Here is a 21,252-nt window from a genome sequence, read left to right on the forward strand (position 1 = left end):
CCCCTAATTGCTGATTTGTTCGACCAGTTAGGGGAAGCTCGAATTTTCTCAAAATTAGATTTGTGATCAGGAGACGAGGCCAAGACGACATGTGTTACTCGATATGGTGCTTTCGAATTTTTAGTGATGCCCTTTGGTTTAATGAATGCCCCTGCAACTTTCTCTACACTGATGAACCAAATATTCTATCCATATCTTGACCATTTTGTGGTTGTGTATTTGGATGATATTGTTGTTTATAGTCGAAACATGGAGGAACATGTGTGACATTTGTGCACAGTGTTTCAAATTCTAAAGGACAATGAGTTGTACGTAAAAAGAGAAAAGTATATGTTCGGCCAAGAAGAAATTAATTTTTTGGGTTATGTGGTTGGAAAGGGTTGTCTAAGGATGGATAGTCAGAAGGTAAGAGCTATTCAGGATTGGAAAATCCCAACAAAGGTTCCTAAGCTATGGTCCTTTTTGGGCCTATCAAATTACTATTGTCGCTTTATTAAGGGATATTCAACCATTGTGGTGCCTCTAACAGAGTTGTTGAGGAAGGGCATAAGTTGGGATTGGCAAGAGGAATGCCAAAAAGCATTCGAGACTCTTAAGAATGCCATGGCCAAAGAACCGGTGTTACAGCTGTCGAACCAAGAAAACCCGTTTGAAGTATATACGGATGCGTCGGACTTTGTCATTGGAGGTGTATTGATGTAAGAGGGTCATCTTATCACCTTCGAGAGTCGAAAGCTGAACAACGTTGAACAACGCTACATAGTCCATGAAAGAGAAATGGCTGCCATCGTGCATTGCTTACGCGCGTGGAGGCATTACTTACTGGGGTCGACATTTGTTGTCTACACTGACAATGTTGCCACAAGCTATTTTCAAACATAGAAAAAGCTCAGTCCTAAACAAGCTCGGTGGCAAGAGTTCTTAATTAGCTGAATTTGATATGATTCTGGAGTACAAGACGGGAAGGTCTAATACAGTGGCAGATGCACTGAGCAGGAAGGCCGGATTGACGGCTTTGATTGAAGATAAAAGTGGGAGTACTGAACCTCGAAGCGACCTTCTTGACAGAATCTGAGAGGGCTTACGAGAAGACCCCATGGCACAACATCTTTTCTCTTTGGTAAAAGAAGAAAAGACAAGACAATTTTGGGAACAAGAAGGATTGTTGATAACAACTGAGAATCGAGTATATGTACCCCGATGGGGATCCTTGCTTCGGGAGATATTGAAGGAGTGTCACGACTCTCCCTCATCAGGACATCCGGGGCAAGAAAGGACATTGGCGTTGATGGAGCAAGTTTATTATTGACCTCAAATGCGTGACGACGTAGATGGTTATGTACATACTTGTTTGATTTGCCAACAGGATAAGGCCATTAATCAGAAGACTGCGGGTCTATTAGAGCCTCTCACCGTCCCAAGCTGACCTTGGGAGATCATTTCTATGGATTTTGTTGTCAGTCTGCCAAAAGTTGCGGGGAACAATATCATCTTCATTGTAGTTGATAGATTCTCAAAATATGCGACCTTTGCACCTGGTCCTAACAATTGTTCAGTGGAAGATACGGTTTGACTCTTTGTGAAGCATGTCGTGAAATATTGGGGCATTTCAGAGAGCATTATCAGCGATCGGGATGCCCGGTTCACCGGTAAATTTTAGAGAGAAGTCTTTCGTTTACTGGGATCAGAATTACACTTTTCTACCAAGTTTCACCCGCAGACAGACGATCAGACTGAGCATATTAATGGGATGTTGGAAGAATATTTGAGGCACTTTGTAAGTGCAAATCAGAAAAATTGGACGAATCTATTGGATATCGCTCAATTCTGTTACAATCTTCAAAAGTGTGAATCATCAGGATACAGTCTATTCGAGATTGTGACAGAACAACAGCCTCAGACACCACACTCTATCGCTGCCCAAGGTCGAGGAAAGGTGCCCTTTGTGTATAACTTTGTCAAGAACTGGCATGATCAGACGAAATTAGCAAAGGCATTTCTACACAAAGCTGCAAAATGAATGAAGAAATGGACAGATCAAGATCGTCATCAAGTCGAGTTCTAAGTCAAAGATAAAGTACTGGTCAAGCTATAACCCGAGAGAATGGCTATCTTTCGAGGACATCATCGAGGACTCATTCAAAAATATGATGAACCCTTTTCTGTCATCCAAAGGATTGATAAGTTAGCATATAAGCTAGACCTTCCTAATAGTTTTCAGGTCCACCCTGTCTTTCATGTGTGTAATCTAAAACCCTTCAATGAAGATGCAGAGGATTTCAACTGTAGTCTACCTCAGCGGGCTTCCATTCCTCAGCGAGCCCCAACATCGACCTCTAGGAAAATTGAATTCATCATGGATCACGTCAACAATTATCTAAGAGAAGTGAAGAAATATCTTGTGAAATGGAAATGATTTCCAGAGAGTGAAGCCAGTTAGGAGACTCCAAGAAATACTTGCCAGTTTCAGCAAGCCATTGAAGACTACCAACAGCAGATTGCGCCGAGGACGGCACCAGTTTAGGCGGGAGAGAGTGTTCCAAGCTGCCATGTTGACACCTTTGTTTCTCGATGTAAATACCTCTTTGATCCTTCGTAGTATACATAAATGGCCTTTGGCCTAAGATCCTCCGTAAACAACAATTGTTACGGGTCCCTCCTCCCTCTCTTACTCGCTTTTTGTAATATTGCGACTTATGAATATGAGTTACTTTCTTTCTATCTCTCGTTGCTGCTCTCGGTTGCTCTCTTTAAGTTTGTGCGCGCTATGTTGCGATTGTGTACCCTTGTGCAAAGTGTTTGTATTGCTTTCTCGACTTGAAAGGCTGACCTGGTTGGAACTACTAGGTGCCGCACGGAGCTTCCAAATAAGCCCGTGACACCCATTCACCCTCATTGATGTTTGGAAGCCAAGTTTGGGGAGATGGGAAGGAGGATGGGAGTGGAGAAGAGAGCGGGGATTAGGAGTGTCAATGGGTTGGTTTTGACCTGAACCCTATAGGTTAGGGTTTGGTGATAAAAAAAATGAGATCTCATTAGAAACCGGGTCAGACCCAAGGGACCAATTAGTATATGGAGCCAGGTATGGTTTGTGAAATTTCATACCAGACCCAGTTTGACCTGAGTTTCGATTAAGACCCTTGATTTTTTCAATATAAAAAAGATAAAAAATATTACTTTTTGGGATATTGATCATGTCTGGTACATGTAATCCTTATAAGACCTGAGCATGAATTTTCTTATAGCAGACCCTATAGGACCCAAGTCCAGACATGATACCATCACTAAAAAGTTGATTTGGGTTTGGACCATGGGTCCAAAACAGATCTAACCCATTGACAGTCTTAGCGGGGATGAGTCTTTTTTAATTAGATCCTGAAGGATGTAGTTGACAACTACACTCATCACCCTTTCATCTCTCCAACACTAGCTCCCACATATAATCTACAGAAATGACTATATTGTCCTTCTAAAATGACACGGTTTAGAAAATACCTCCCAATTTGCTGAAATCCTCCTCATGACCAAAATTCTAATTCTCGGCCTTTTAGGACATTTTTACCATTCTCAAAAGCTAATATATAAGTATGTCGTTCAAAGGATCAATTCTGTGATTTTCATCGGGCATGCATGCATGATACCGAGCATTACTTTGTTCTCAAGAACATTATTCAAGACTGCATTAATAAAGATCTTGATGAAAACAAAGAAGGGGACCAGCCGATCGTCCAAACCAAGCCTTCTCAATCCAACTCCCAACATAAAGCAAGTACTCGGTAGAAACCAAAACACGATGGTTGGGGTTACGATCGCAAATTTACTCCTCTAGATCAACTCCTCGAGAAGGTTCTTGAATATATGTTGGTCAAGGGTATGATTAAACTTCCAAAGGTTATTGATCCCCCTGTCACCAAGGGCAAATGGAATGATCGATTTTGCAAATTCCACCGAGCAATGGGGCACGATATTGGACATTGCTTCATCTTTAAGAATGTTGTGCATGATTGCATTGACAGAGAGCTACTTATGAAAGACAAGGAGAGTCAGCCAACTATCTTGCTGACACCTTCCTCGACCACTTAAGAGGATGATGATGCCAATGCTCTCTCGTTCCTTTCATTTTACTTTTGTTGTTTTAAAGGGACTGTGTAGTCACAGCTCCTTTTTCCTCCTTACGATGTCATTTCAATCCCCGGTCACTTGTTACCATTTCAGTAATGAAGTATCAATTTTCTTCATGTCTTTTATATTCAATATCTCTTTCTTTACTATATTGAAGCATCTTTTATATCCTATACGCAGACAGGATCAAAATCTTTCATCATCAATTTTTATCAATCTCTATTAATTTTCATCGATTTTCTATTATTTCTTCTTCAGGATAAGAGACTATCCTAAGATCATTCACAAGAGCGATAGGGGCATTTTAGAAATCGCAGTCATTTTTAGTATATTTTAGAGTTCTTTTATGGGATAGCTAAGGAACTCAATTGCTGGGATGGTTTCAGATTCGGTAAGCTCAGAACAGGCGGTAGCCCCACTATAGAAGAGTCAAACTACAATGCACGTATGCAACGGCTCACTAGCCACTTGAACCGGAACCCATACATAAGTCATATTAGCTCAAGACTAAGGACCAAGGCCTACGTGCATCAAGAATGGACAAGAATTGCTCATGGGGATTTAATATATTACAGGTGAACAGCTATGACATTCTATAAAAGATCATTCTAGCAACTTATTACAGGTCCCAACACCAAGTGCCGCAGCAAGATGCCAAGCTGCATGAAGGTAGGGTGTTTCTGGGAAGAGGTCATCCGCTATGAAGAGTGCACCTCCCAAAGCGGATGACAATGTATGTAAATTGTGTGCCATCCTCAGCTCTGGTTTCATGGACACTCTCTTTGCAAATGCAACCTGACAAGAATGATAATGCAAGCATGAAATGGTGAAGGTGGAAAACTCTTAACAATTAAAGATGACAGTAGCTGTAGCACATGCACAAGAGAGCAGGCTCACATGTGCATACACACATATACATGCAAGCACATATTTCTGTCCTGTGCAGGAAACTAGGGAGCTTCACAACTAATACAATAATGACTGATCCCTTACCTCCATCATACCGGTGTGCACAGCTGAAACCATTAATGGCTGGAATGGAAGAAAGAATGCAGATGCTGCCATAAGGAATCTAGGGTTTTCATTCCTCAGTGCTCTTGAAAGACACTACAAGAAAAAATAGCACAAGATTTGAAAATCAGTGGAAGTAATATCTGAAGATAGATCAAATACAAGATAAATAATTGAAAGGCAATAATTGCTTTGTAAAAGTAGATAGAAAATGTAGTAAGCGTCCAAAATCTAGTAGCATAGAGTCCAAAATGCAAAATACATAAAAATGTTACTCCGAAAACATATAAAAATGCATTGCTCATGAAACAAGATGGATACTAACTTTTGCCAGCATATATTGTAGTAAACATCATTTGAAGTATAGAAGGGCCTACCAACCTCTTATTCCATCACCTTTCATGGCATCAAATTTGGAAAATTTTCATCAAAGCTATCCAGCAAGGAAAGCCTAGCCCTTAATCTTGCATCTTATTCTGTTACCTGTATTTAGCATATTCTCTCTTTTAAGTTTATCTCCCATGCTAAAATTAAAGCATCACTGAATCTCTTTGGTTCCTTTCCACGGCATTTCCACCCTAGTTACTCTTTAAACACCTTCCTCCTCTTTTAGGGAGTGCTTGTTTGTCATGGAAGGAGGCTCAACACAGAGGAGGGACCGGGTGCTGTTGGGGGTTCATTGATTTGAGGGTGGGGCCCACAGAAATGGCACCCATTTCCATGCATTTCTGCAGAAACAAGATTAGTTCTCCCCTTCAATCGCAGTCTAGAACCTTGGTTTGAGAATCCCATACTATCAGTGGATTCTTTATTTGCTTATTCATTTTCAACATGGAATCCTGAACAAACCATTTTTTTTTTCATAATTGCTTTCTTTCTTTGGTTTAACCAATTTTTTGTTATTACAATTGCTTTATTTTATTGGGTTTATTCATACTCTCTCTCTCTCTCTCTCTCTCTCTCTCTCTCTCTCTCTCTCTCTCTCTCTCTCTCTCTCAGATACACACACATTCGAAAAATAAGAAAAAATGAAAAAAACTTTTTCATTCCTGATAGTTCTGAAGTGGACCTTATTCCTACCATTTGTAACAGGCATTTGAAGAATTGCTTCATCTTTCAGAATATCAAAATATTTAAAACGTAATTAGTCATACAAAGATGAGATTACATCAGTAGAGAAATATGACAATGCCAGTGGCATTATATAAGATTAGGAAATATTAGAACTTCTGTCCATGTAGAGTTTCTGGCAGTCAAGGTTAGAAGCCACAATATAGCAAACTGGCAACTGTCAAGATCATTTGTCAATTTAAGCGATTTCTTGAGAAACAGTCGTGCTGTGAACCATGTAACCAGATTCAAAAGGATGATGTTTTAAGCAATTCACAACATACTAACAGAAGATGATCCATAAGGATATGAATACTTACAATCGTTGCTGTGGCTATCATTGTGTAATCAGCCCATCTCAAGTACTTTCTGACTTTGCCTCTTGAGGAATGGTATAAACTTGATGCCACTCCAACACCAATTAATGAATTTGCATACAGTGAACTAGTCAAATTCTTTCTGCATCCTCAACTAAAACAAGATTCAGATATGAAACAAGCAATAATGCAAGTAATGAAACAATTCACACAAGCCTTAAATATTAAAAACAGAAACTCACCTAGGGACTTGGATGCCAAGGAAAATAAAAGGCAAGGATGTTAGAACATTAGCAATGGTTTCTGAGACAGACTGATCACCTATAGAAAAGCAAAGTAGCATATAAAGATTAAATGTGGCAACAACCAAATATGCAAATTATGTTTTACTAATTCAGGTCCTTACTGTAATGAAATAAGCGGAAGAAACCAAGAATGCTAAAGCATTCACTATGTCCCACACGGACAAATGCAACAAGCACAAGAGAGAAAATCCACTAAGGGATATACAAAGGGCCTTATAAAAAGGCTACACACATGAAAAATAATATCACTATTATTGAAGAGGAGCTCTCAAGAGCAATACAACATACATGGGGGGTTCCCCCTATTTATAAGAAGAGGAGACCAAAGGGGCTCCCAATAGAGTCGTTGGGAGCCCCCAACGGTCACATATGTGACCGTTGGGGGCCCCAACGACTCCATTGTGGGGCCCCTTTTCGGTATCCAAAAAATACAAAAATAAAAATAAAAAGAAAAATAAAAAATAGTGAAATACGAGAAGCAAAATAAGTACCCCTATGGGGTACTTTGTGAAATGACCATAATACCCCTATCGGGTATTATGGTATTATTACATATGTTTTAACACCCCCCCTCAAACTTTACGGGGGAATGACCGAAAGTTTGCCAAGGAGGAACAAGAAGCGAGGAGCAGGCAGGGCTTTGGTGAAGAAATCAGCAAGTTGATATTCTGAAGTGACATATGGCAGTGTTACTGTCCCACGAAGATATTCATCACGTACATAATGACAATCCATTTCAATATGTTTCGTTCTCTCATGGAAAGTGTGGTTGCTGGCAATGTAGATAGCACTTTTGTTGTCGCAACAAAGCTTCGAAGCCCCGGTAATTTCGACTCCCATATCTTGAAGAAGACTTCGAAGCCACACCAGCTCCATTGTAGTGGTTGCCATAGCCCTGTATTCTGCTTCAGTAGAAGACAATGAGACTTTCTGATGTTTCTTGCACCTCCAAGCAATTAGCGAATCTCCTAGGAATACACAAAAGCCAGTAGTTGAGATTCGATCATTTGGGTTTCCTCCCCAGTCAGCATCAGTATAAGCTAGTAAATCTAAGGAAGAGATTGAGGATAGGAATAGCCCTTTAGTCAAAGTATTTTTAATATATCGAATGATCCGGAGCACAGCACTCATATGCACAGATGTAGGAGCATGCTGAAATTGGCTTGCAGAGTGCACAACATGAGCAATATCGGGCCTGGTGATAGTCAGATAGGTGAGGGAGCCTATGAGTTGCCTGTAGGGCGTAGGATCGTCCAGCAGAACTCCATCCTCCAGTCGTAGTTTAGCATTGATAACCTCGGGAGTCTCCACCTTTTTATCATCTGAAATCCCAGATTTGGAACATATGTCTGCAGCAAGCTTCATCTGTGACAATATATACCCCCGAGGAGAGTATGCAACTTCTATGCCAAGAAAGTACCTGAGAAAACCCAGATCAGACATATCAAAATTATGTTTTAACATATTTTTAACTTTAAGAATACCGCTTTCATCATTGCCAGTGATGATCATATCATCAACATAAAGCAGAAGGATGATGATACTATTACCTGCATTTTTAACAAAAAGAGCAGTGTCAGTATAACATGAGCGAAATCCCAATTGTAACATGATAGCACTAAATCTATCATACCAAGCCTTAGGGGCTTGTTTAAGACCATATAAGGCTTTTAATAACCGAAGGGTTTGACCTTGGTTAACACTGATTCCCGGCGGAGGATCCATATATACTTCTTCATTCAACTGACCATTAAGAAAGGCATTTTTAACATCTAATTGGAATATAGGCCATTTCTTAGATGATGCTACCGCAATTAAAGTTCTAACGCTTGTCATGCGAGCCACGGGAGCAAAAGTCTCCTCATAATCGATGCCATATTCTTGTGAGTATCCCTTAGCAACTAATCTAGCTTTATAGCGCTCTAGGGAACCATCACTTTTTGTTTTGACTTTGTAGACCCATCGACATCCTATAGCTTTCTTATTTGGAGGAAGGTGAACTATTTCCCAAGTTTTAGCTTTATTTAAAGCATCTAGTTCAACTTTCATTGCTTCAACCCAATGAGGTATACTTTTTGCTTGATTATAATGGGAGGGTTCATAGTAAGAATGCAAGGCTATTAGACAAGCTCTATATTTAGGTGAAAGAGTTTCATATGAGACAAACCTATTAGGTGGAATTGATTCTCTAGAAGAACGCCTAAGGGAGGTTTCTTCTAGGGGTTCATTAAGCCGCAAGAATTTTTCTAAAGCACTAATAGGTTGGGCTTCCTCACGCCGAGTGTATACTTGGAGATTGTCACCATTAGTTGGTGATACATCATCATCATGAGAATCATGAGTATTTTCTAAAATTTCCGGATGACTCAAAGAGTCATCATTTGAATCTTCTAAAAGATCATTGATAAACATATAATCAATTTCATTTGATTTTTCCAATATGTCAAATCCATTTTCATCTTCTAAAAAGGTTACATCTTTGGAGACAAATAACTTATTGTTTTTATGATCAAAGCATCTATAGCCTTTTTGATTTTCACCATATCCTAAAAATACACATTCTATTGCTTTAGGTGACAATTTATCTCTTTTATGTAAAAGAACAAAGCATTTGCACCCAAAAATCCGAAGACGATTGTAGTCGGGTGTCATATTAAAAAGTTTTTCATAAGGAGAGATATTATTCAATTTTGAAGATGGCATCCTATTGATTAAATAGGTGGAGGTTAACACGGCTTCGGCCCAAAAATTTTTAGGAATATTTTTAGAAATGAGTAAGGATCTAGTGGTTTCCAAAATATGCCTATGTTTTCTTTCCGCTAGACCGTTTTGTTGAGGAGTTCTTGGGCAAGATTTTTTATGACAAATGCCATGTTGTTTTAGATATGCTTGAAAATCATTTGATAAGTATTCTCCACCCGAATCGGATCTAAGAATGGATATTTGACTTTGAAATTGATTTTGAATTTTTGCATGGAATTCTTTAAAGAAGTTAAAAACTTCCGATTTAAAGTTAAGAAAATAAATCCATACATATCTAGTATAATCATCAATAAAAGTAACATAATATGAATAACCACCTTTAGATAGAACCGGAGATGGCCCCCAAACATCGGAATGCACCAATTCAAAAGGTCTTGTTGTCACAAAGGATCTAATAGGAAAAGGAGTAGACTTCATTTTGCCAAAAATGCAATCTTTGCAATTGATATCTTTTTCTTTACAAAACTTGTGTCCAAAAGGAAAAAGATACATTTTAGAGTAACTTGGATGTCCAAGCCTTTTATGCCAAGTTTCAATATTTTTGTCTTGGACATAAGTACAAAATGAGGTATTTGGAAGCATTAAATTATCCATAAAATAAAGGTCTCCCTTCCTATGGCCTTGCCCAATCCGCTTCCCGGACTGGAGATCCTGCACAAAGCACCCTTGGGATGAGAAAGATATTTCACATCCATGGTCGGCTATTTGAGAAACGGAAAAGAGGTTAAGATTTAATTTTGGAACTATTCTAACTTTTGGAACAAGGAAATTTTGAACATTTTTAGAATCAAGAGTTCCAACACCATTTATTTTGAGAAAAGTTTCATCGGCCGTAGAGACACAAGACATTTTTGAATTGGTGTGCACATTGGTTAATGCATTTTCATGAGGGGTCATGTGAAAAGAAGCTCCGGAATCTAAAATCCAAGAGTACGTACCGGGAGGTGATGATGAGGCAATGGCGGCACCGGAGGTGGAAGAAGTGACCTTTAAGATTTGTTGAAGAGCCAAGGAGATTTGTCCAAGAGTGTCTTTGAGATCCCCGTTCTTGCCGTCATCTTCTTTGGTGGTGGATTCTTCAACGGAAGCCACCTTTGGCTTGAATGCCCCATTTAGCTTTGGGCAAACGGGTTTAATATGTCCCGACTCATAACAATGGTGACATATAATCATTTTTCTTCCACCACTCCCTTGCTTACCAAAATGAGGTGGTTTGTATGTTTTAACATGATTGCCGGGTTTAGATACGGCAAGAACTTCCTCTATGCTTTTACCCATGCTATGCCTAGTCTCTTCTTGAGTAATCTCGACAATAGCTTCTTCTAAGGGAGGAAACGTGGATCTATGGAGAAGTGAGGATCTCACTTGTTCAAATTCGGGACGAAGCCCAAATAAAAATTGAAACAATCTATCTTGTTCCATTTGTTTTTGTCTTAGAACCACATCCTCCATAGATACCCATTTAGGCTCTAAAAGAGCCAATTCATCCCACAAAGGATTTAGAGCACTATAGTAATCTTGTATGCTCATGTCGCCTTGTTTTGTGGTTCTTACTTTTTCTTGCAAGAAATAAGTTCTTGCAAGATCCTTTTGGGTAAACATACCCTTCATAAAAAACCAAGCTTCATTTGCCCGGCGGAATTTTGCAATATTTGCACATACCTTAAGTTCGACATTATTCATAAACCATGCAAGGATTTTTGCATGGTTGCTCTCCCAATCTTCCATTTGATGATTATAATCTTCAATGGCCTTGAGACGAGCATCGCCTTCAAGTGCTTTCTCTTGATCTCCTTCCATCTTTGTGAGCTTAAGTTGGGGTTCCAGAACGGTTCCCATTACATAACCCCAAAGCTTCTTGCCTTTGAGATTATTCTCCATTGCGGATGCCCACATCATGTAATTTTTTCCATTGAGTTTGAATGATAGATCGATCTTGACTTCCATTACTACACAAGGAAGATGTGAGAAAGAAAGGAAGTAGAGAGAGACAAGATTTTACCTTTAGAAGATCTTATGGCTCTGATACCATGTAATGAAATAAGCGGAAGAAACCAAGAATGCTAAAGCATTCACTATGTCCCACACGGACAAATGCAACAAGCACAAGAGAGAAAATCCACTAAGGGATATACAAAGGGTCTTATAAAAAGGCTACACACATGAAAAATAATATCACTATTATTGAAGAGGAGCTCTCAAGAGCAATACAACATACATGGGGGGTTCCCCCTATTTATAAGAAGAGGAGACCAAAGGGGCTCCCAATAGAGTCGTTGGGAGCCCCCAACGGTCACATATGTGACCGTTGGGGGCCCCAACGACTCCATTGTGGGGCCCCTTTTCGGTATCCAAAAAATACAAAAATAAAAATAAAAAGAAAAATAAAAAATAGTGAAATACGAGAAGCAAAATAAGTACCCCTATGGGGTACTTTGTGAAATGACCATAATACCCCTATCGGGTATTATGGTATTATTACATATGTTTTAACACTTACATGTTGAATTACCTTGGAGGCTACAGTGAATTGGTCTTAAGCATGGTGGTCGCATCTGCCATATTCTTCTGATGCATACAACCAATTGAACAGTTGAGATTTTAAGTAAAACAAAAAGGTGCTGAACAAAAGTTTCTAACAAACATCACATAATAATGAAATCATGTATGCTAGAATAGGAGGGAGCAAACTGTCTGATTAAAAAAAGTAAAAACATAGCATAAATTTTACCGCACCGCATCAATATTTTGTGATTGGCAGTGGGCACATCTGCATGTTTGCAACTAGGACTGAAGTTGGCATCTTGAGGCAGCGCTTGCACCATAAATGGTGAATGTCGGACTAAATGCACTCCATGAACCCCCTCCAATGCTCTAGTAGCAGATGGTTTCCTCTCAGAATCCATAAGCTGCAGATTCATTGATAGAAATTCAAATACAAAAGTTGCACAGATCTATATATCAAGTAAATGAAGTGTGTTAATCAAGTAAATGAAACACTAGTTGCAACAGAGTCTATAGAGATGTTCCACAAAAGAGCTGGATCATTATAATTGTCAAAATTTATTTTCTTTGACTATTAAATGCATTGATTCTAATGTTAATTGCACACATCGAATTTATACTTTTCTGGATATTTCACAGTTGTGGTTGCTTAACTTGAAGAATGAAGAGTTCAAAAAAGAAAAAAAGGGACCAGCAATGTAAGAAGAAAGGATTATATGGTAAGGGCAATGCGCAGTTGGGCTTGTGATGCTTAGTTATAAACAGTCGTGAACAGTAATTCATCACAGAAAACAAAGGTATGCAGCATTTTAAGATGTTCAAGAGTCAAGGATCCCATGTTTTCAGAGGTTTTAGATGATCTGTATATGAAACAACAAGATGACCTAACATAAGAGTACCAGAGAGCAATCCATGAACCAAGGAAGCCTCTCTCAATTTATGTTTGTATGACAGGTAAAGACCAACTAGAGAAACACTTGAATCCCTAAGAAGTTTTGTGACAAGAACATCATGCTTTTGCTTATGATATGAGTCAATAAAAGAATGCACTCATTGGACACAGGATACTTACACGCCACCACGGCTGTGACACTACCATGTATGAGACATATGTGGGCTACAGTACTCCGCCCTGGGGTCCATCTTGTCAATAGACTTCCAAAACAGCTGGAACTGTGCTTCGACGAAGAGCGAGCTACTCAAGACATAGCCTATCTAACCAACAATAGAGCAGTGCACAGAGAGCAGTTCCGTAGCAGTGGTAGGGCTGTAGCTGTTCTCTCTTCCTTTCCCTAGCGGTAGTAGAGCTAGAGCTACAATGAGAAGTGCTTTTTCCGAAGGAAAAGAGAGGATCTGAAAGAGAAGAAAAGCAGTACAGTAGGTCATAGAGGCAGTTCCATAGCTTGTCGCACTGTTCTCTTCTCACTTGCCTAGAAAGATTAGCTATAAGAATATTTTCTAGACAAGAGCTAACTCAATACAACATTTTTTCTGCAGTACAGGTTTGGAGATCTCCAATTTCATGTTAAACTCCTAAGGCAGAAGTCATTATGTTTCAGAATATAAGGATTGATACGAAGGAGATGTTCCTGCTCCTGTCTATAACTTAAAAGAAATATTTCATATGGAAATTTTCCATATGAAGAGTTGAAGATGGGATGAAGAAATATTTCTTATGGAAAATTTCCATATGAAGAGTTGAAGATGTGCTCAAATCTCAAAGAAAACATTGCAGCAAAGCATAATTAATGCACAATATTAAGAGAACTTCTAATGTGCAGATGTTTAACAAAAAAAGAGAGTCAAAGGGCTGATCCGCATGGATGACAAGACTGAGGGCATGCTGAATTATGCATGAAGAAGACATCTCATAAATCCTGATGAGAAACTTGGATAATTTTTCACACAAAAAAAAACTTAGCAGAACAAATTGAGGATCCACCAGGAACTAAGACAGAAGTCCAACACTCCTGCAGGAAAACAAAAAAATAGACAGATGACTAAAGATGCCATCAATTCATCTAATAATGAAGAATTTTAAGATGATTGTCAATGTTAAAAATGAAGGAAAACATTTGCATTTGCATTCAAGTTGACAAATGAGATCCATAAGTTTTTCACATTTGATAGAGGTATTTGTCTATGAGATTTCTAGGATGAGACAGACCATAAGACCATTTTGAGGCGTGCAAATACAAAACAACTTGGAGAAATGGTTATATGTGCACAAAAACTGTTTGAGCCAATCTTCAGAAATAACGTAAAGGCCTGCTAGAATGAATCAGTTTAGGTAAAAGTGGGTGTCTTGAGACTCTAAATTCAAATATTAACTTGAAGGAAACATAGGGAAATCTAGTACACAACTCGTACCACATATTTTATATTCAAGTCCACAGCATGAGCTAGCTTATGGCATAACATTCAGCTGGGCCACCAATAACACATTGTCTTATGATCTGCTTTTATGCACCATCAACTATATTACTCATAACCAGGATCGAATGAGATAGCAGGATGGTAAGCCTGCACTATCGTGACCAAGGGATCTTGGTTCAAATCCCACATGGTTATCCCCAGCTTGCTTATCCAAGAAAAAATACAAGCTCATAATCAATATTCTGCAATATATATAAAAATATGTATATGCCTGTCTCTTCTCCTATAAAAATGAAACCATAAGTGAAATCCACAAAGAAGTGCCTTCTTCTGATCCCCAGCCATGACATGTGGAAACAACAAAACAAGCCAACTCAAGCAATACACAAGAGCAGAATCTCTTACAATGCCCTGTGGCAGCCCCATAAAAATGGATAGCATGAGAGGCATTTCAAAAAGGCAGAGATACAACAGCTATAGGACAGCTTCCATCTTGACAGTTATTTGGGTTCTCATACAATATCCACAATCACTCTCAATTTCTAATTCAACGCACAAAATCTGTATAATTACATGCTGTGCACGATCAACGATTTCTACAGAAGGCAGTGAGATCATATTTTGAGCAATTGCATATCTAGGTCCTGCGCTTTGCAAACATTTCATGCAAATCAATACTTTAATTGCCTCAGGGTCCCATTTTCAACCAAAGTAACTTATGCTTTACCCTGTCCATTACATGTTGGTTTTGAAGCACCTACTTATCCAAAAAGGTGAGATAAATTGGGAAAGTTTCATGGTGATCCGTAATGTCACTTCCCAACTTATCCCGCTTTTCTGGATAAGTGTGTGCATCCAAACACTTGACAATCCAGCAGATAGTTTCCACATCGTGCTCCACAAAGCAGATTTCCAAACTTATAATGTCTCCAAGACAAGTGAGCATTTAAAGACCACCTTGTGAACAATGCATTCGATTCTGGGGCATCTTTGGATAAAGGGATAGTCTGGTAAAGTGGGACAATCCATTGCGCAGAAAACAAAAAAAAGAAGATGGTGTATGATAACCGACCACTGGTCTTCCTAATGAATACTCACAGTACACAAACTAAACCGCATATGCCACGACCCACGAGTTTTTTTCTTTTCGAGGATCGAGAATATAATCATACTAAGAAAAACCAAGTCCAAATTCCTGACAAACCAGTTATAAAGATCGTCACAATCGACTAAACGAGACATCACAAGCCGCCCTTCATCTGATCAACTATTCATACAAATACCCTTCGTTAAGGAAAGAGTGTCGATCGCAACACGCCGATATCCTCAAGAAAAGATAGAACCACAGTTCCCTCAACATTCACAAAACGATCAATCGACGAGGAAAAAGGAAAAAAAAATCTTACATAAAATGAAAAAAAAAAACAAGATACACAATCATGAACATCAAGAGAAACCGAAGCAAAATCAGTTGAAGGAAAACAAAAAATGACAAAAAGGGTAAGAATGGGAAAAACCTTAGAGAGGATTCTTGGGGTTGGGGGCGTGCCGTTTCGCTTGCCGATGAAGGGAACGGTCGAAAATGAATCAAGAGACCCCCCACAAAGCAAAGAAGATGAACTTCACAGAAGAAGAAAACATTGAGGAATTTATGGGTAGAGAGAGGATTTGGGAGGAATCTTAGCGAGACCGGAGACGCATATTCTAGCGTCCCTTTGATGGGCTCTCGACTCCTCTCGGTATATTCCTCACTCGGGCGCGGGAGAGGGAGGAAGAAGATTGTTTGGGTAAGAGACGACGGCTAGACAGTCCTTTTCCGTCGACTGATGACGTGCCTGTTTTTTATTCGTTGAGGACGGCCCCCATAGCATGGGCTTGGAGCTCAGGTCCGGGTAACAGGTTCATATGTGGAATTATCGGGCTAAGGTTAAATGGGTCCAATCAATGAGAAGTTTATCATCAAAGGATCCTACACATGTGGGTGTTTGGGTGCACCCACTTAGATAAACAGGATAAGCTGGTAAATCCCATTCTCATTTATGATAGAAGATCCCACCATATCCCGATCATCTGGATAAGTTGTTGCATCCAAACACACTTAAATGTCATAAGATCTTTTTGTTGAAAGGCAGTCTGGGGTTAGGAAGACCTCCGCCAGTTATTATTCAACGTACTACTGAGGTTTGTACCTGCAACGTCCCACCACAAGAAATGAAACTATCTATGTTGATCTTAGCTGTCCAACCGATGCAGTTGGACAGCTAGGATTAATCAACATCTGGATGAGAATTTGAAGTAATTTTAGCTAATGGTTGGACGGTTAGAATTGAAAAATGATGATCAAACTGTTGAATTTGAATAATAATCTGTGACTGACTCTCTAGGGGTCAATCGATCGGTAAGCTGTCAGGACAGTTTTTCAAGTATGGCAGGCAAAGCCAGTGCTCTGCTGCTAGGTTTTTGTTCTTGAAAGTGATTTCCCGGTGTAAATCTAAAAAAACAATCAGCTGCTCTCATCCCTAAATGTATAGTTGATTCGACATTTCTTAAAAGAGGCAGACCCGCATGGAAGTGAGCAGCAAGCCTTCTTCTGCAGAAACACTACCCTACGTCTCTTCCCTTTCCCTGCCCATCTTTAACTTCTTTTCTGATTTGAAAGATTCATGTTTGGTTTGAAAAGAGGGGGGCATTGCTTGGGGCGAAGACAAAGTGCTTGGGCTGCCAGTGAAAGGTTACAGGTTCTAGTTCTGGTGCGGCCATTTCTTACAAAAGGTGGAAGGTTTAATTAGTCTGGCTCCAGCCTGCTCTTGCCAAGCACCCCACAATGGGTACGAGCTAAGAAGCCTTTTACTTTTTGTTCAAAAAGTGATGAAGAAGGTGCTTATCACAATAGTGGAAGGGAGAGTATTAAATCTTGGTTGATGTTTAAATCCACTCAATGATGGAGAAAACTAAGATAAAATTAAAGATAAGTTGGGATATTGCATATTATGCTCACTGATCTTATATCCTAACTTAACTCCATTGTCTAGATAATTGGTCGATCCAAATACCCCTGGAAGGGCATTTGGATAAATGTGAAGCGGAATTCTTCTCAGCCTATGTTTTTGCTTAGCACATAGGGTAAAAGGAGCGTTTAAATAAATAAATAAAAACATTTGTAAATTAATTAATTATCCCCATGATCCAAATACACCCCAATGTGTAAAATTAAAGGTTTCGAAGGTGATATAGGACAAAAAGTAGTTAGAAAAGCTCAAAAAAAAAAGGCCAGGTGGCATCCGGCAAGAAGGAGAGGCCATTCCAATTTCAATGATGACCTCTGCAGGAAAAAATAAATATAATTGTGATAGAGCCTCAAGACAACTGGGTTATGAAACCAAACCAAGAAATCTATTCTATTTGAATGCTCAGTCCCAATAGAGAGTTAGAGACTCTCTAGTTTGGTTAAGGATCGAGGATAAAAATGTTGGAGAAGACACTTTGGAAGAGATTGATCGAGGATAAAAATCTTATTCTATTTGAATGCTTAGCACATAGGGTATAATTGTGATAGAAGTCTTACATCCATCGCAAACTAAGTGATGGTGTTTGCGATGAAATGTTTCTGTCTCGAATCTGTTGCTAAGTAACAACAGTGTTGACGATGGAATTATTTCATCGCGAATCCGTCACTAATTTTCATATGTAAAATGCTCATCTAGGGCACGAAATTAACTTTACTCTCTCTCTCTCTCTCTCTCTCTCTCTCTCTCTCTCTCTCTCTCTCTCTCTCTGCTCGCCCCGGTCACCTACTTCTCTTCGGCGATTGCCCCGGCCACCTACCGCCCTCCGATGACCGCTCCAGCCACCTCCTCCTCCCTGTGTTTGGCAAACACCCTGAAGACCCCGAGAACCCCCCCCCCCCCTCCCTCTTTGTGTCTCCCCTCGCTTCTCCTACGACAACCGGCGACCCGCACCAGAGCTCTGGTGAGCCACCCCTTCACTGACATTGTCTCTCTCCGACCTCGTTCGTCGGCATCCTCACCATCGTCGCTCCCCTCTATGTGTCCATCGGCATTCGCCTGAGTCACCACCCTTCTTCTTTCCCCCCGTGTTCTCTCTGCTAGCCGACGACGACATCGCCAGTTGTCGGTCGTCATTTGCAAGTATTGACCCTCCTCTCCTTTTTTTTCCTTCCTAGCGCCTGTCGATCGGCGTTCACAAGTGTGCTTTTTTCGCCAGAGAGGGGTCGAGCCCCCTCTCTGTTGGTGTAAGATAATAGTGGTTGCGCTGGAGGGGCTGAGACCCCTCGTAGGTGTAATTTTTTCGCCAAGTGTACGAGTTGTGCTGGAGGGGCTCGACCCCTCCCCTTTGTTGTCAGGGAAGAGCCGGGACCCCCTCCCTATTTTTTTTCTCCAGGGAGGAGCCGAGCCCCCTCCCTATCTCCCTGTCTTACGGGATACGAGGGAGTGGCTCAGTCTCCTCCCATATTTTTTTTTCGTCAGGGAGGGGCCGAGCCCCCTCTCTGTTATTTTTTTCGCCAGGGAGGGGTTGTGCCCCCTCCCTGTCTCCCTGTCTCCCTGTCTTACGGGATGAGAGGGAGTGGCTGAGCCCCCTCCCTTTTTTTCGCCAGGAAGGGCCGAGCCCCCTTCTTGTCTTACGAGATACGAGAGAGGGACTCTGACCCCTCCCTGTTTTCTTTTTTGCCATGGAAGGGTCGAGCCTCCTTCCTGTATTGTTTTGTATATTTGTGCTTTGTAGGTACGTTACTGAGCTAATTGCGTGAAGCTTAGTGCTAAGCATTGCATGCGGCTAAAAATGCAATGCAAAAAGAAATAAAAAAAAATAAAAAGGCAAAAACAATTCAAATCGGGTAAATACTCGTGGTGAGTAAGTGATGCAAGCGCATTACATGTTATTTAATTTCTTGGATGCAATACTTTTCTGTTCACACACTCAATTAGTTGTGAATATCTAGGACTGTTTTGATGGAGTTTGGAGATCATGCTGAGCATGATTTTAATGTATGAAAATAGAAGTGTTCTTATTTTTGGAATACAAACTCTATGCTAGGCATGGTAGTAGTTAGCGAGATATTGGAGTGTGTTTACTGCAGGTACATATTTGACATTGTTTTGATATGAATGATTTGAATGTATTATAATGTTTGATGTATCTGTATCCATTCTTGCATGAAGTTATTTTTTATTTGATTATGCCTTGCATGTGAAATTGTATCATGAAAACATGCTTTAAATGAATATATTATTTTATGAAATGTGATTTCATATTTTTAAATATCCTCGTGATGTGTATAAATATGATGTGATGGTGTTACACACAAAAATATTGAGTTTGTAAATGCATGCATAATAGTTCATGAAATTACATTTTATGTTAAGCATGTTTGTGGTATAGAGGGAAAAAAATTATGCATTAATTAAAACAAAAAAATTATTCACAAACAATCACCAAACAAGAATTAATAGATAAATTAAATATTTTTTCTCATAGAATTATTAAGATTCTCTTTTAACTGGTGATGATAATATCTGTAACATTATAGGACAAAATGACTGCAAACTGTGAATGGATGTATCGTAGAATAGTTGATAATGAGGTGTCGCATGAATATATGGATGGTGTTGACAGTTTTATTGAATTCACAATGGCAAGTGTCAGCACAGTAGATCCTACCGGTCGGATCAGATGTCCCTGCACAATATGTAAGAATAATCAATTTGTAGAACCTCATGGCGTTAGACATCACCTATACAGGAAGGGTTTTGTTAATGGTTACCAGAATTGGACGCTTCATGGTGAAGAATTTTAGAATAATTTTGTCGCACGGGTAGATGCGGAGCACAATAATTTATATGTGGATTTGATATTTGATGTTGCAGGACCAGAAATGTGTTCTGCTATGGGACATAGTGATGCACCAACTAGGGTAGAGGAAGAAGCAACAAACAATGCAGCTAGTAGATTTTATGACTTACTTAGAGATGCTAATGAGCCACTCTGTAATGGTTGTGAGAGTCACACTATCTTGTTTGCAGTTCTTCAACTACTGAATTTGAAGTCAGAGTATAATTTGAGCTAATCATGTTTTGACCATCTGTGCTCTATTGTGAAAAGTATGTTGCCCAAAGATGAGAAATTGCTAGAAAATCTTTATTGTGCGAAGGTTATGGTCAACGCTCTAGGTATGGAGCATCAAAAGATAGATGCTTATCCAAATTACTGCATGTTGTATTTCAAAGATCAAGAAAATAGCAGATCATGTCCATCATGTGGACATTCTCGGTTCAAGAGAAAGACAAGGGAAAATGGTAGCACAAGGTCAAAAGAAGTGTCATACAAGTCACTCTGCTACTTCCCTCTCACCCCTAGATTGCAACGACTGTATATGTCTTCGAGGTTAGCTAAACAAATGATATGACATGCAAATAAAGTTTGACATTATGAAGATAAGATCATACATCCTGTTGATGTGGAAGCTTGGAAGCACTTTGATCGTACTCATCAGAAGTTCATAATGGAAGTAAGAAATGTTAGGCTAGGTTTATGTACAGATTGATTTAATCCATTTGGGGGTAGATCAACCCCATACTTGTGTTGACCGATATTTTTCACCCTATACAACTTTCCTCCAAGCTTGTGTATGAAGCATCAAAATCTTTTTTTGTCTCTATTGATCCATGGTCTGACTTCTCTGGGCCAACATCTTGATGTATATTTAAGGTCATTGATTGATGAAT

General features: G+C 39.6%; 1 protein-coding gene across 3 annotated transcripts; it reads right to left on the minus strand.

Moving 5' to 3' along the window:
• Positions 1–4,662: 4,662 nt before the first annotated feature.
• LOC149841505 (uncharacterized) lies at positions 4,663–16,258 on the minus strand. 3 transcript variants are annotated; one of them, XM_090004826.1, is made up of 7 exons: positions 16,027–16,258; positions 12,365–12,537; positions 12,129–12,196; positions 6,803–6,881; positions 6,564–6,702; positions 5,116–5,229; positions 4,663–4,917 (listed from the first exon to the last, which is right to left on the minus strand). In XM_090004826.1, the coding sequence occupies exons 2-7, from the start codon at positions 12,532–12,534 to the stop codon at positions 4,726–4,728; spliced, it is 762 nt and encodes a 253-aa protein (XP_089860952.1). In that variant the 5' UTR covers positions 12,535–12,537; positions 16,027–16,258; the 3' UTR covers positions 4,663–4,725. The 3 variants fall into 3 exon arrangements, with proteins under 3 accessions (XP_089860952.1, XP_089860950.1, XP_089860951.1); XM_090004824.1 differs by lacking the exon at positions 16,027–16,258 and adding an exon at positions 13,206–13,358; XM_090004825.1 differs by lacking the exon at positions 16,027–16,258 and adding an exon at positions 13,206–13,356 and having other exon boundaries at positions 12,141–12,196.
• Between the last annotated feature and the right edge of the window lie 4,994 nt (positions 16,259–21,252).

The sequence above is a fragment of the Nuphar pumila genome, chromosome 4 (genome assembly GCF_984573655.1).
Source record: "Nuphar pumila chromosome 4, dmNupPumi1.hap1.1, whole genome shotgun sequence".
Taxonomy (NCBI): domain Eukaryota; kingdom Viridiplantae; phylum Streptophyta; class Magnoliopsida; order Nymphaeales; family Nymphaeaceae; genus Nuphar; species Nuphar pumila.